Genomic DNA, 14,148 nt, shown 5'->3' on the forward strand with positions numbered 1-14,148 from the left:
CTTTGGGAGGTCGAGGCAGGTGGATCACCTGAGGTCAGGAGTTCAAGACGAGCCTGGCCAATGTGGTGAAACCCTGTCTCTACTAAAAATACAAAAATTAGCTCGGTGTGGTGGTGGGTGCCTGTAATCCCAGCTACTCGAGAGGCTGAGGCAGGAGAATCGCTTGAACCTAGGAGGTGGAGGTTACAGTGAGCCAAGATCATGCCACTGCACTCCAGCCTGGGTGACAGAGCGAAATTCCATCTCAAAATGACAACAGCACACACACATACACACACACAAACACACACAGGCGGGCATGGTGGTACATGCCTATAGTCCCAGCTACTTGAGAGGCTGAGGTGGGAAGATCACTTGAGCCCAGAAGTTCAAGGTTACAGTGAGCTGTGATCATGGCACTGCACTTCAGCCTAGGCAACAGAGTGAGATCCTATCCCTAAAAAATAAACTAGGAAGGAAAACAGGCAGTGGGCAGAATTTAGCCCAGGGACCGTAGTTTACAACCCATCATACAGAATATTTCCAACATCTCATTGGTTTAGTTTTGCCTGTTAGCATTTGTTTTGTGTATTTTTGTATGTGTATGTTTAATTTCCCAATTCAGTAAAAAGTCTTAATCATATAACTATATTATTTTACATCTAGTCAGAGTTTTCTTATTATCTTTGGCGTTCAGCATTTTGAATATGATGGGTCTGGGTATGGTCTCAGCATTTATCCTACTTTGAGTTTATTGAGCGTCTTAAATATGTAGATTCATATTTTTCATCAAATCAAATTTGGAGGCTTTTTCAACCACTAACTCTTTTCTTCTTTTCTGTGTTAAGAAGTTCTCGCTATGTTGTGCGGGGCTGGAGTGCAGTGGCTGTTCACAGGTGCTGTTTTCTCACACTGCAGCCTCAAACTCCTAGACTCAGGCAATTCTCCCACCTCAGCCTCCTGAGTAGCTGGGACAACAGGCACATGCCACTGCACCTGGCTAGTCATTAACTCTGAAAAATGTTTTCTCCTGTTTTTTTTTTTCTCTCTCCTAGCCTTCTAGTCCTTCCATTACACATATGTTGGTATGCTTAATGGTTTCTAACCTTTCTCTGAAACTCTTTTCATTTCACTCTTTTTGCTGTTTTTCAGATTGTATAATTTCTGTTGTTCCATCTTCAAGTTCACTGATTTTCTTCTCCCAACTCAAATCTACTATTAAGCCCTCTAGTGAATTTTTCTTTTCATTTAGTATATTTTTCAACTTCAGAATTCCATTTGATTTATTAAAATAATTTTCTCTCTTCATTGGTTTGTTTGGTGAGTAAAGTCATCTCTTGGTATCTGTGGGGATTAATTCCAGGACCCCTACAAATACCAAACTCCATGGATGCTCAAGTCTCTTATAGAAAATGGCATAGAATTGCATATAACCTATTCACATCATTCTGTATACTGTAATCTCTACATTACTTATAGTAATACCTAATACAATGCCTACACATCACTTCATCTGCATGGATTCAACATAGTATTCAGCATGTGGAAAATCCAAGTTTTGCTTTTTTGGAACTGTGTCAACTTTTTTTTTTCCTAAATACTTTTGATCCACAGTTGGTTGAATCCACAGATGAGGAATCTGTGGATATGGAGGACCAACTGTAATTGTTCTCTTACCTTCCTTTTTTAGATATGATTTCCTATAGTTCTTTGAACAAACATGTTTTTATGTTCAGCCAGTGTTTGGTCAGAGGTTCTGCTTACGCACTTTGAGCTAATAAGATTTCTGCTCTTTGCTGATGGACCTGTGTATGCCTTGGAGAATGCTTTCAAGTTTGTTGCACATCTGATTGCTCCTGAGTGGATACAGCCCAGTCCATACATACTTCCCGAACCTCAAGGATAAACAAGATTCCAGGAGGGCTCCACTTGGCTATCTCTTTCTCTGCTTTTCCATGTTAAACTTCTGGCCGGTCTGTCATTCTGCTTTTTGCTACTAATAGCACAGAGTTCCCAGCCCCTTCCTTCATTGTTCTCTGGCAAGATGTCTTACTGTTTTTGACAATCCCCTTAGGCAAAGATTTCTCAATTCTCCGTACCAAATACTAGCCCCCTTGGGCCGAACTGCTGAGTTGCCAGTCTCAGAGCCTGGCTTTCCCCTGGGGGCTGGACAGTGGCCTGCTTCTCCGGGAGTGACACCCCTTCTCTGTGAGTGGGTTGGTAGCCACCAGTCTGCTGAGATTGCCCCTCCCAGTGTGGAGCCTCCGCACTGGCAGGCTAGGGTAGGGGCAGTTGGAGCTCTAGGATTCTCAGCCTGTGGCACCTGGGGCAGAGCCCTAGACCAGGATCTGGGGGAAGAGAGACCCCTTAATTTTTGGCTGCATTGGTCCAAAGTAGAGTTTGTCACATGAAGCTGGGGAGTGGGGATGGGATGGGATGAGGCTGTGGCTGAAATGCCAGACTCACTGTTCTTCCTAAGACTTAGTAGTGGATTTTCCTGAATGAATGTGTATTTTGTTATATGCCTTTGGGGAGATTTTCAGAGACTTTGTGTTGTGTGGTTTCTATACAAGTAATTTCCTTCAGTAGGAAGAGGGTTGGTTAGCTAAGCCCTGCACACCACTATCCGTAAAGTCCTGTCAGTCAATGCTTTAAGCCTTGGCTGGGCTGCTTGGAGTCTGGCCTAAGTATACACGGTTCAATTGTCAGCCAGAAATTTCTAAGTTCATGCAACACACTTGGGGCTATCCTTTTCAGGATTTTCTTCCTCACTTTCCAGAAGCTGTTTATCCCAAACTCTGGCCTCTGGTTCCTCAGTCTAGTAAGACTGCAGGTTTCCTAACACAGTTTTAGATCCCTGGCGGGGGGCTGCCGTTGGATAAAAGGCCGAAACAGGAAAATCACCCAGTGTCATTCTCTTCTTCCAAGTGTCTACCCGCCTCCAATATCTGCCTGCTTTGGATCGTGCTCCAGTGTTCTCAACAATTAAATAAATATTTTGTCTAGAATGACTGTTAATTTGGAGGAGAATTAGTCCAATTGGAGCTATTTACTAGAAGTGGAATCCCCCTAACCATTACTTTTAGAATGGGTAATTTAAGGTTGGGAGAGTCTGTGTTTTCAATGAGAGCAAGTAAGATGTTCCAAAATGAAATCTGGAGTGCTTTTACTTTTATGAAATAGAAAACAGCAAAACAACTAACAAGGGATGAAATTATTCTTTTTAAGCAAAACCTCAAGTCAACTATAAATCCAAAAGACTCATTCCAGACGTCATCAAACATTCTAACAGTGACTACCACTCAGATTAAGAAACTGATTTCACATATGCTCAGCATACATCAGACTTGATTTCCACCAAATTTTTCTGTTGCTTAGCATATCATTTTATTATATTGCGTTGTCTTAGAAAACTAAGGACAAACACGTCACTGATGCTAAAGAGAACTGTGCAGTGCTCTATCCCATACATTGGCTCTGTGCTTCCCAACTGTGTGCTGCTATCTGAGATTATTTCACAGACTATTGCCACGCTAGCTCAGAATGTTATTTTTATTGTAATGACTGTGTGTCTCTCCTGCTTTACTGCCCTTTTCAGCAACACTGAAGGCTCCCAGTGTGCCCTCAGTTGCGAGGGTGTTGAGAACATAAAGATGAATAGGATGTTGTCTCTGGCCTCAAGTTGCTTATGTCCTTGTGCAATCTTTCACTTTATGGAAGTCGGTGTAAGATGTGGATCTGTAACACTAGGACAGAGCCAATAAGGTCTGCCAAGAAAAATGACCTGAAAATTGGCTTCACTGTCAGGAGTTTATGTTACTGCATCAAATGCAGAGGATTACATTCCAAGAGAAAGAGTATGGGAAAGAGAGAAGGTGGCCGGGTGCAGTGGCTCACACCTTTAATCCCAGCACTTTGGGGGACCAAGGCAGGTAGATCATCTGAGGTCAGGAGTTCGAGACCAGCCTAACATGGTGAAACCCTGTCTCTACCAAAAATACAAAAATTAGCCCGGCATAGTGGTGGGCACCTGTAATCCCAGCTACTCAGGAGCCTGAGGCAGGAGAATCGCTTGAACCCAGGAGGCGGAGGTTGCAGTGAGCCGAGATTGTGCCATCGCACTTTAGCCTGGGCGACAGAGTGAGACTCTGTCTCAAAAAAAAAAAAAAACTGGGAGAGAAGGTAGCAAGGAAGAGGTGCCTGATGTTGACTGAAGGCTTCCTTTAAATAAAGGGTGTGATGCTATTCCAGTTGGCGATGCCCCAGGCCATTGGAACTGCACTTAATACAGTGACCATCAGACCATGCAATGAAGTGTTACTTAGACTCAGTGCCTCAACCTTTAATCATGATTTCACACACTGCCTGGCAAAAGATTTTGTTCTGAATAACTTTATTGCAAGTCACATAATCTTGGTTTAGACTTGACACAACAGGAAGTTACAGAGCTGTAAATACCAATTGGTCATTACCTTACTGAGTTTAGAAAACTTTCAAGTTCGTGACATATGTTAATTGCACTTAAATAGGCAGTGAGAGAAAGATTTATAAAGACATCATTCAAAAGGATTTTTACATTTGGGTGTGCCTTACTCGATTACAAAAATTTCAAACCATCTTCCCACCTAGGGCCTAGGGCGAGTTTTCTCTTTGCCTGGGACTGAACTAGCACAAAGCACTAAAGGGTTGAAGCAAACGTGAGTATCACTGAAAAGCACTAGAAGAAAGTCTCAATGTGGCTGGAACAAACCAGAAGGCAAGATTGCCTGGGTGAGAAAGAAAACCTAAAAATCTGTGTGTGAGATCACAAGCAGCAACTTCTCCGTGTTGACTTCAGATGTCTTTCCCGCAGTCGGGGCACAGGATGTCGTCCCTCTCTGTGAGGAAGCCACGGCCCACCAGTGAGAGGGAGCACTTCTTACAGTTAAAGCAGTCGTTATGCCACTGCCGTTCCTCAAAGGAGATGTATTTTGTGCCGCCAAGTCCTGTTAACAGAGAGAAAATAATACCGGGTGAAGAAAATTAGAATCAGGCAACTGGGACTGAAGAAGGAATTGTGGTTTGATCCATTTCAAAGTTTGGATTGTGTAATATGGATAGTGTGAACTAGGGACTGGGTGCTGGGAATCCATATGTAAATCAGATTATATGCACAGCCTGGAGGATCTCGTGAATATCAGAAGAGAGATAGAAACTGGTTCCAAAACGATGTGATAAGTGCATCAAAGAGCGCTGACTGTATTTGTTACGTGTTTTCCCACAAAATGAAACTGTGAGAACAGGAAGCAGATTTCTCTTATGCCTTCACTAGGTGCCTCATGTTGCCTGGTGCTCAAATTTTTGTGATTTAATGATTGAAGCACTGAAGGGAGTGTAGAAGAGGAAAAAGTTAATCCTCCCTGGGGTGGCCAGGAAAAGCCTCACAGATAAAGCGCGATGTGGGTAGGAATGAGGGGAGAGGGATATTGTTGCGGCGGGAAGATCCTGAGAAAGCTGCAGGCAGATAGAATGGAATCAAATATTTAAGGTACATTGGTCCCTGATTATAATACAGTTGGTTTTACCTAGTGTTTTTTCTCAGTGCTACAATAACCACAATTCACATTCATATCTAACGTTTTACATTTAAAAGTGCTTTTATATAGATTGTATCACTTTATAAAGCTTAATGTTATAAACATTGACCTCAACAGAAGTTACTGCTGAAAACAGCATTAAAGATGAATAAGTTCTGGCAAAAGATTGCGTTTTCCCCCTAAATGATTCCAAGGGAAATGTGGTATATAAAGGACCAGAAACAGATATTTTAACATAGGTAAGTAAACTGTAAATACTATGCTTTTCTTCATATTTTAATTTCACATGGAAATGTAATGAGCTCTGCATCACACATGAGAGAACTGTTTTAGTGACCTGGGAAGGTGAGTTAGCTCAGTTAGGTGAACTTGGTTCTAGGCCTGAGGGAAAAGAAAGTCAAGGATAAGCACACAGGGGGTGTATAGATGTGTTTCTGTAATTACACTGAAAAGCCACATGGGAAAGCCAGGCCACCGGGTACTCCATGTGTCTGCCACCTTCCTCTGATAGAGAAGAACCAGTCCACTGAATGCAGTGGGATTGAAAATCCCACATCATAAAACTTCTCCTGTGTTACTATAGAATACACACTTTTCTCTCCCCACCCAGTCACTAATTTGTGTAGTGGTATGTGGTGACCATCTAAAGGACTTTAGCGTGAAGTCATCTGTTCTCCACACTGAATTTCTCCAGCCTGCTTAATAGTCTAGTCCAGAAGCCTGGTCTGCCAGCCAGCCAGATTTGGGGCTCTCACTTAGCCAGATTCTTTGGGGGAATACAATATGAAAAACTCCTTAGAATGTACCCTCTGCCCTCATATAGCTATGGCCTTGTGGCAACATTTCCCACTAAGATGCTTTGGAGTACAACCGTCCCGCTAAGATGCTAGGGAACACTTCTAAGAAAACAGCACAGCTGCTAAGCCTGAAAAGGCCAGTTTTTCTTGTGCTTATGTGGTGTCACAGGCTCACAGGCTGCAGTTTTAGAGATAATCCAACCCAAAGCAGAAACTAAACCAGAGCATAGGCCATATGGTTGTGATCCGGTGGGCGGCAGAGGAAGTAATCGTTACTTGCTGAAGCATAGCCAATGCACCAAGGAGAGGAAAGCAGATAGGCAGAAAAGTCTGCTGTGTTCAGAGCCTTAGGGAGGTCTGGGAAGTTTAGGGATATAGACAGGGTCACATGCTAAAATGCTAGGCCTTGTTCAAGCTTACAATCCCTCTTCAAAGTGGGGACCCCGGGACACTCACCGCTGATGGGGTTGGTACACCCAGCACACTTCTTGGCATACAAGTCACAGAAGCAGTTCAGGCAGTAGGCAAAGTCATCGCGAGCTGTGAAGCGCTGCCCAGACAGCTGCTTCCTGCAGGCGGTGCACACAAAGCACTCCTTGTGCCAAGGCTGCTCCCGGTAAGTGACCCCTCCCGTGGTGATGGGCTGCAGGGACGAGTGGGAGAGTTAGTGTGGTCTCTGTGCTTGGGAGACATCTTCAGTCTCAGCTACTGCCACTGGACGTTGCAAGATCCTCATTCAGAAAAGGTCCAGTTTGTTAAACATCACCATGAAGCTGCTTGACAAACCTCACAGTCACTCGTTACCCTCACCACACGCTTTCATTCCAGTGTCATAGGTCCTGGCTTTCCCATTAGTGAAACTGGAGCTCGGGGGTTGCCCTCAGCCCTTCCCAGGGATGCTGGAGATCTAAGGCACAGGGCACCTCAGTGGCGTTGCCACCTTTGCGAGCAGGGAAGCAGCACAGTGGAGGGGTCGGGATTGAAGACAGCATCAAGGAGACTTGGGTTTGAATCCTCATCCTACTCCTTACCAGACCTGTGGCTGGGAGCAGGTCATAATAAAGATCTCTGCACCTCAGTTTTCTCATCGAGGAAGTGAGGGTGATGATGTTAAATAGGCAAGTTGATGGGGAGTCCTTACTTAGAACCCTGGCAGGGCCGGTGGCTCACGCCTGTAATCTCAGGACTTTGGGAGGCCGAGGCAGGTGGATCACTTGAGGTCAGGAGTTCGAGACCAGCCTGGCCAACGTGGCGAAACTCCATCTCTACTAAAAATACAAAAAATTAGCTGGGTGTGGTGGTGCACCTGTAATCCCAGCTACTCAGGAGGCTAAGGCAGGAGAATCGCTTGAACCCTGGAGACGAAGGTTGCGGTGAGCTAAGATCATGCCACTGCACTCCAGCCTGGGCAACAGAGTGAGACTCTGTCTCAAAAACAAAACGAAAACCCTGGCAAGTGGTAACCTCTCCAATGCCACTCACAAGCCTGTCTCTCCAACCACTTACGGTGAAAGAAGGAAAAGGCTTAAAGGACAGCTGGGACTGGCACCTGCTGATGCCACAAGAAGATATGGGCATCTTGGAAACTTTGGGAAAAATAAGCCAGATGCCTTCATTCTCACCTGTCTTGTGGTCTTAGAACATCTGTGAGGTGAAGCTGCAAAGCCACACGAGGTGGAACGGCGGCCATCAGTACCTCAATTTTACCTGGTATTTTTCTCCAAATGTTGCATCTCACATTCTGTTTGAAAATGTGTGCTTGGTGGAGCTGAGTAAGCTATCAGAGGAGTGTAGGTGGCCTCAGCTTGGCAAACGAAGGCAATGGAAGATGTAGTGCAAGCACCTCACAATCACGCTTTTTTGCTTTTTATTTTTTGAACATTTCAGTATCATCCGGTAATTCCTTTGGTCTTTACATAAAGCTTGTGAAGTAAGAAAGATATTAATTTTATGGGTGAGTAAACTGAGACTCAGAGAAATTAAAAAGTGACTTGCTGAAGAATTCATAGCTGGTTAATGACAAAGCAGGAGCTAGAATTCCGGACTCCCTTCTGTCTTGTATTCTTTTCATTAAACCATAAATCATAAAGCATCTTCCTATAACCCACCCCACCGCACAAGAGAATGAACACAAAACACGCTTTGTTGCAACGTATCCATATGCATGCAGTAGCCTGTGTGTGTAAGACATCTCCTCTGCCTGCAACATACATCCTCAGTCCTCCCTCACTCCAGATTCCATGCTTCCCACCCACATCAGCTAGCTCGATGCCTCTCAGCATAGCCTGATTTTCTCAGAGACTCCCTCCCTAAACGCCACCCTGGCCCCCCACTCCTCAGATTAGTTGAGGTCCCTCCATTCCACACTCTGCTTTTCTCCTCCATAGCACACTGCTTAGTAACGACTGATGGGTTTGACACTGGAGCGTGCTTCCACCTAGACTACAGTTAAGTGTCTGCATCTTGTCCAGCATTGGATCCCCAGTGCCTGAGAGGGCCAAGTTCATGTCGAGGAGTGGATGCTTCTGGCATGAATGTTTTTGTGTGTATTTAACAAACATGCACACAAAAGGCATGCATCCCAGAAGGATGTGTTGCTTTCATTTCTGCAAATGAATAAAGCATACATTGGAAAGATGACAGAGGAAGAGCAATTCAGATGAACTTCTGTTAGGTCTTGATGAGAAAAACAGACCAAAATGAAAATAAGAAGGAGAGAAAACAGGGAAGAGGGTTCCTAAAATAAAAGCAGGAATGAGACCTCAATCTAAGAATAAAGAAAAAACAGGAGTTCGTGACCAGTCTGGCCAAGAAGGTGAGACACCGTTTCTACTAAAAAAAACAAACAAACACACACACAAAAGTTAGGTGGGTGTGGTGGTGGCGCCTGTCTGTAATCCCAGCTACTCAGGAGGCTGAGGCAGGAGAATCGCTTGAACCCGGAAGGCAGAGGTTGCAGTGAGTTGAGATCATGCCACTGTACTACAGCGCAGGTGATAGAGTGAAACTGTCTCAAAAAAAGAAAAAAACAAACATAAATGGAGAGGAAATTAAGAGAGATACAATTTAAAATAACAGTAAAGAACAAAAGGGGCTGGGCGCAGTGGCTCACACCTACAATCCCAGCACTTTGGGAGGCGGAGGCAGGTCGATCACCTGAGGTCAGGAGTTCCGAGATCAGCCTGGCCAACGTGTTGAAACCCCGTGTCTACTAAAAATACAAAAAAGTCAGCCAGGCATGGCGACCCTTGCCTGTAATCCCATCTACTTGGGAGGCTGAGGCAAAAGAAATCGCTTGAACTGGAGAAGCAGAGGCTGCAGTGAGCCAAGATCGTGCCACCGTACTCTAGCCTGGGTGACAGTGTGAGATTCTGTCTCAAAAAAAAAAAAAAAAAAAAAAAAAAACAAATGGAAACGAGAGAAAGGCTGAATGGAAATTGGTAAGACTACTCAGCACTTAGAAAAGGTGCAGGCAAGGTGGGGACATTCTTGCCCAGGCCAGCGAGGTACAGGTAGAGGCACTGGGATATTTCTCCACGGCCCAGAGGCAAGGGTAGAGGCCCCAAGGGCAAACAGCAGAAGCTGGGTGAGCAGGGTCAATAGGAGGATGAGAGTAAACAGAACCTGCAATGAGTTCCACAGCTGGCATTGCCCAGGGCGAGTGAGCAGTGGGAGGGTGCCACTCAACAGGCTGATGCAAAGCCTAACAGCACAGAGACGCTGGAAGCTACAGCATAATCAGAGTTGCGTGTGTTTAAGAGTCAGAGGGGGCAGCAGAAAACTAAGCTCCACCCTGACGGGCAGAGGTCGGGGGGCAACTGGGCAGAGAGTTGGCTTCCTACAGATAGGCAGTTCCCTTTCTTTCTTTAACCCTAACAGAGCCATGACTGGAACAGATCGAGTAGTTAAGTTTATTTATTTTTATTTTTTTAATTTTTTGAGATGGAGTTTCGCTCTGTCACCCAGGCTGGAGTGCAGTGGTACGATCTTGGCTCACTACAACCTCCACCTCCCGGGTTCAAGCAGTTCTCCTGCCTCAGCCTCCCGAGTAGCTGGGATTACAGGTGTGCACCACCATGCCCAGCTAAGCTGTGTATTTTTTGTAGAGATGGAGTTTCACCATGTTGCCCAGGCTGGTCTTGAACTCCTGACCTAAGGTAATCCACCAGCCTTGGCCTCCCACAGGTGATCCACCAGCCTTGGCCTCCCACAGTGCTGGGATTACAGGCGTGAGCCTCCTTGCCTGGCCAGAGTAGATACATTTAATAAATGATCTGTCCCATATCCACAGGGGCAGACTTTTCTCCTTTACTTTTCTTTTCACATCCGTCTCTCTCTCCTCCTTGCTCCCTCCCTTCCTCTCCCCCTCTTCCTTCCATCTTTCTCTCCCTCTCAAGTTTGCAATTGTTTTCTTGTTTTATTCATGGAGAGAAGCTGAACAAGACAGCTTTGGGATAGTGGCTCCCTTTCCCTCTAACATCAGGTCATCGACATAAGAATATATTTAGAAATAGTCTAGAAGAAGGCAGGGTTAAACGATTTGATCACAGGAGCTCAACAGTGTTGATGTTTTTGAAAGAAGGATGGGCGCCCAGACCCAGTGGATAAAGCTCAGCATGTAAGGCAGGACCGGCACAGCTCCCACGCCATTCCAGTATCACAGGTATCCTTGTTTTTGGAAAGAGAACTGACAGACATGGACCATGGAGGCAAACCGGCCAGAATGTGCAAGGGCCAAGGGGGAATCTGAAATACCTTTTTGCACTGAACACACTGCATGGCATGTTGTTTCTCATAGCAGGGCACACAGAAATTCTGATTGTCTTTGGGGATGAAACTCTTGGTTCCAATTGGCTGCTGGCAGCGGTGGCAGATGAAGCAAGTCTCATGCCAGCTGCTGCCCTTGTACTCCATCTTGCGGGTACCTGTCATCAGGGTCAAGAGGAACACAGCAGAGTTATGGTTAGAGGGGCGTGGAGTCCCAGCAGTTGCCTTCAGAGCTTGCCACCCTCTAGTTTTATGACCAGAGCAAGTCACTTCAGCTCTTGAAGGTTCACCTCTAAACGGAGGTAATTCCTATTTTGTGCAGGGCATGGACTTTGTCTTTTGGTTCACTACTGTACACCCAGCTCCTAAAACAACACGTGTACATTTTAGGTACTTAACATTTATTTATTGAAAATCGTGGCTAGGAATGTTAAATCTAAAAAAAGTTAAGTCTGCCTTAGCAATGCGAAGTATAAAGGGAAGTGTGGCATAGCTCCGATTAATTTCTATGGAGCATGACTTTTGGAGTCTAGGGACTGTATTCACCTACTGCACACCTAATAAAGAACACCCTGTCTGGTTCGCAGCAGGATGGAAATGGCTGGAGTGTGAATGAACCTGGAACCTCTAACCTGATTCAGTGATCAGCCTCTACAACACTCACTTTACATACTGGCTGTTGAACCAAGTTGTGATGTATCTTGGTAATTTTATGCACTGTGCTAAGTGCTATAATTAAAACCTACATGTAGTTTTTTTATTTTCGAGACAGGGTCTTGCTCTGTCACCCAGGCTGGAGTGCAGTGGTACGATCCTGGCTCACTGCAGCCTTGTAACGTCTGGGCTCCAGGGAAACTCCTGCCTCAAGCTGAGTAGCTGGAACTACAGGTGCACACCACCATGCCTGGCTGAAATCTTCATGTGTTACTTGTACATCCCATTTAGTAATTGCCTAAACCCGTGCCATCCATTGTCTTTTGAGTAACTATTAGCATTTGATACGTTTCTACCATTTCTCCAAGTGAACTGAGGAGCTCTAGAGAACTGAAACACTTACGGGTCACCCCTGCCACCACCAAGCTGGACTCACTGCAAATGCTCAGTGTTTGCTGACTGACATTTTTTTCATTTTTGTTTACCAGAAAGAAGTGTATCTATTTATAGTAAGAGATGATTCCAGATAGGCATGTAAACAAGTACCCTTCGTGTAAAGCAAATGTAAAGAAAGATCTGGGGAAATGAGTTTCAGGGACAAAGAAACAGGGAAGTGTTGTAAGTGCCCGGACTAGCTAAGGGGCCTGGACCCTGTGTAAGGACCAAATCCAGACTGCTGCCCGCTTTTCAAATGAAGTTTTATTGGAATGCAGCCACACACATTCATTTACTTCCATGGTTTCCATCCGCTTTCAAGCTAGATGGCAGAGTAGTGTGCAACTGTGTGCAGTTGTGCAGAGTTGTTGTGTAGTTGTGGTAGTTGAGTAGTTGTGACAGAGACTGTATGGTTCACAAAGCCCCAAATATTTATCTGGTTTTTGAAGGAAAAATGTTACCAATCCCTGGGGACTGCAGCATGAGGGTCACATACATGTGACTTCAACTAGCGGTCAGGGAGTGATGGGGAATCAAGCTGACAGGGGGACTGCCCGCGCCAGATCAGGTGTAAGCAGCTGCAGTAACACAGGTGGCTTATAGGAGTCTATAGACTAGTCCGTAGCTCTCAGCCCCAAAATCTTATGGTGCCAAGGACAAAGCTAGGGGTTTTATTTCAGCTGGGCTAGAAAGCTGGTCAGGAAATGTCTGTCCTCCAGTAATTAGGAATGTGCTGAGAATTATCACATGATTGTTATTTAGGATCATTTTCTCAGCTTCCTGTACTTCCAAGACTAGACATTTGAGATTATATAAAATAAGCGGGGTGTGTGGTGGGGGGCAATGTGTGAGAGGGAATTTGGGTTGATGACACGCAGTGATCTTAAAATTCAAAACTAAGCTGTACAATCTATGGAATTCAATTGTGGGGTGATGAATCCTAAAACGAACATTACATGAAGCAATGGAAATTCAAGTAAAAATAGTGGAAGGACTTTGATACACACTTCACAAAGATTTTCTTCAACCGCCATGCATACTTTTGTCACTTGCTCTTTGGATCTCTGACCTTCATTCTGATCAAGCGGCCCAGAAGCCAAAGGATTTTGCCAATGAATATGGGGCAATTATGACTCTCATGACATTCTTGGCGAGTTCTGAAATAACTCTTATCAGATCAACACCAGTGCGAGGGCAACTCTATGTGCAGGGAATGCACCTGGAGCCTCAGGGACGTGGCGCGTGCACATCTCAGGCAAGGCGACAGCCTTGGCCACAGGCCTGCGTGGTCATATGCAGCAACGCCGGCAGGTGGCAGGGGCGTTCCTTCTCCTAACTGAATCGCACACTCTGAACCAAGTCTCCCGCAGACGGAAGCGCAGTCTTGAAGAAGGGATGTCTTCATTGGATTCAAACAGTCAAATCAGGCTGGCTGCGGTGCCTCAGCCCTGTAATCCCAGCACTTTGGGAGTCTAAGGAGGGAGATCTCTTGAGCCCAGGAGTTGGCGACCAGCCTGGGCAACATAGGGAGTCCCTGTCTCTACCAAAAAACATAAAAAAAAAACAAATTAGCTGGGTGTGGTGGTGTGTGCCTGAGGTCCCAGATACGTAGGAGGCTGAGGTGGGAGGATCATTCAAGCCCGAGAAGTCAGCGCTGTAGTGAGCAGTGATTGTACCACTGCTCTCCCACCTAAGCGAAAGAGCGAGATCCTGTCTCAAAAAAAAAAAAAAAAAAAAAAAAAAAAAAAAAAAAAAAAAAGGCAAATGAGGAGCCAGAAATTTGGTTGCAGGGTTGGAGAGTGTCACTACTGGAGTCTGCACATGTGCAGAGGCTGTGATGCATCTGTAAGCAACGTCTGCTAATAGGGGCGCGAGAGCTGGTAAACCCCAGCACCGGGGTTTCTGATGGTATTCCAGTTTCCTGATTAGTCATCAGGAAA

The 14,148-nt window shown here is 45.3% G+C and overlaps 1 protein-coding gene across 4 annotated transcripts in view; it reads right to left on the bottom strand.

Moving 5' to 3' along the window:
• Positions 1-4,358: 4,358 nt before the first annotated feature.
• Positions 4,359-14,148, bottom strand: part of FHL2 (four and a half LIM domains 2) — a 77,520-nt gene continuing 67,730 nt past the window's right edge. For all 4 annotated transcript variants that reach the window (XM_017875038.1, XM_017875039.1, XM_017875036.1 and 1 more), the window contains 3 exons: positions 11,108-11,277; positions 6,809-6,995; positions 4,359-4,964 (listed from right to left, as the gene is read on the bottom strand). In XM_017875038.1, the coding sequence (XP_017730527.1) occupies positions 4,813-4,964; positions 6,809-6,995; positions 11,108-11,277 (509 nt within the window). In that variant the 3' untranslated portion in view covers positions 4,359-4,812. The remainder of the gene's footprint in view (positions 4,965-6,808; positions 6,996-11,107; positions 11,278-14,148) is intronic.

Source organism: Rhinopithecus bieti, unplaced genomic scaffold (assembly GCF_001698545.2).
Source record: "Rhinopithecus bieti isolate Rb0 unplaced genomic scaffold, ASM169854v2 scaffold_8783, whole genome shotgun sequence".
NCBI classification, from domain to species: Eukaryota; Metazoa; Chordata; class Mammalia; order Primates; family Cercopithecidae; genus Rhinopithecus; species Rhinopithecus bieti.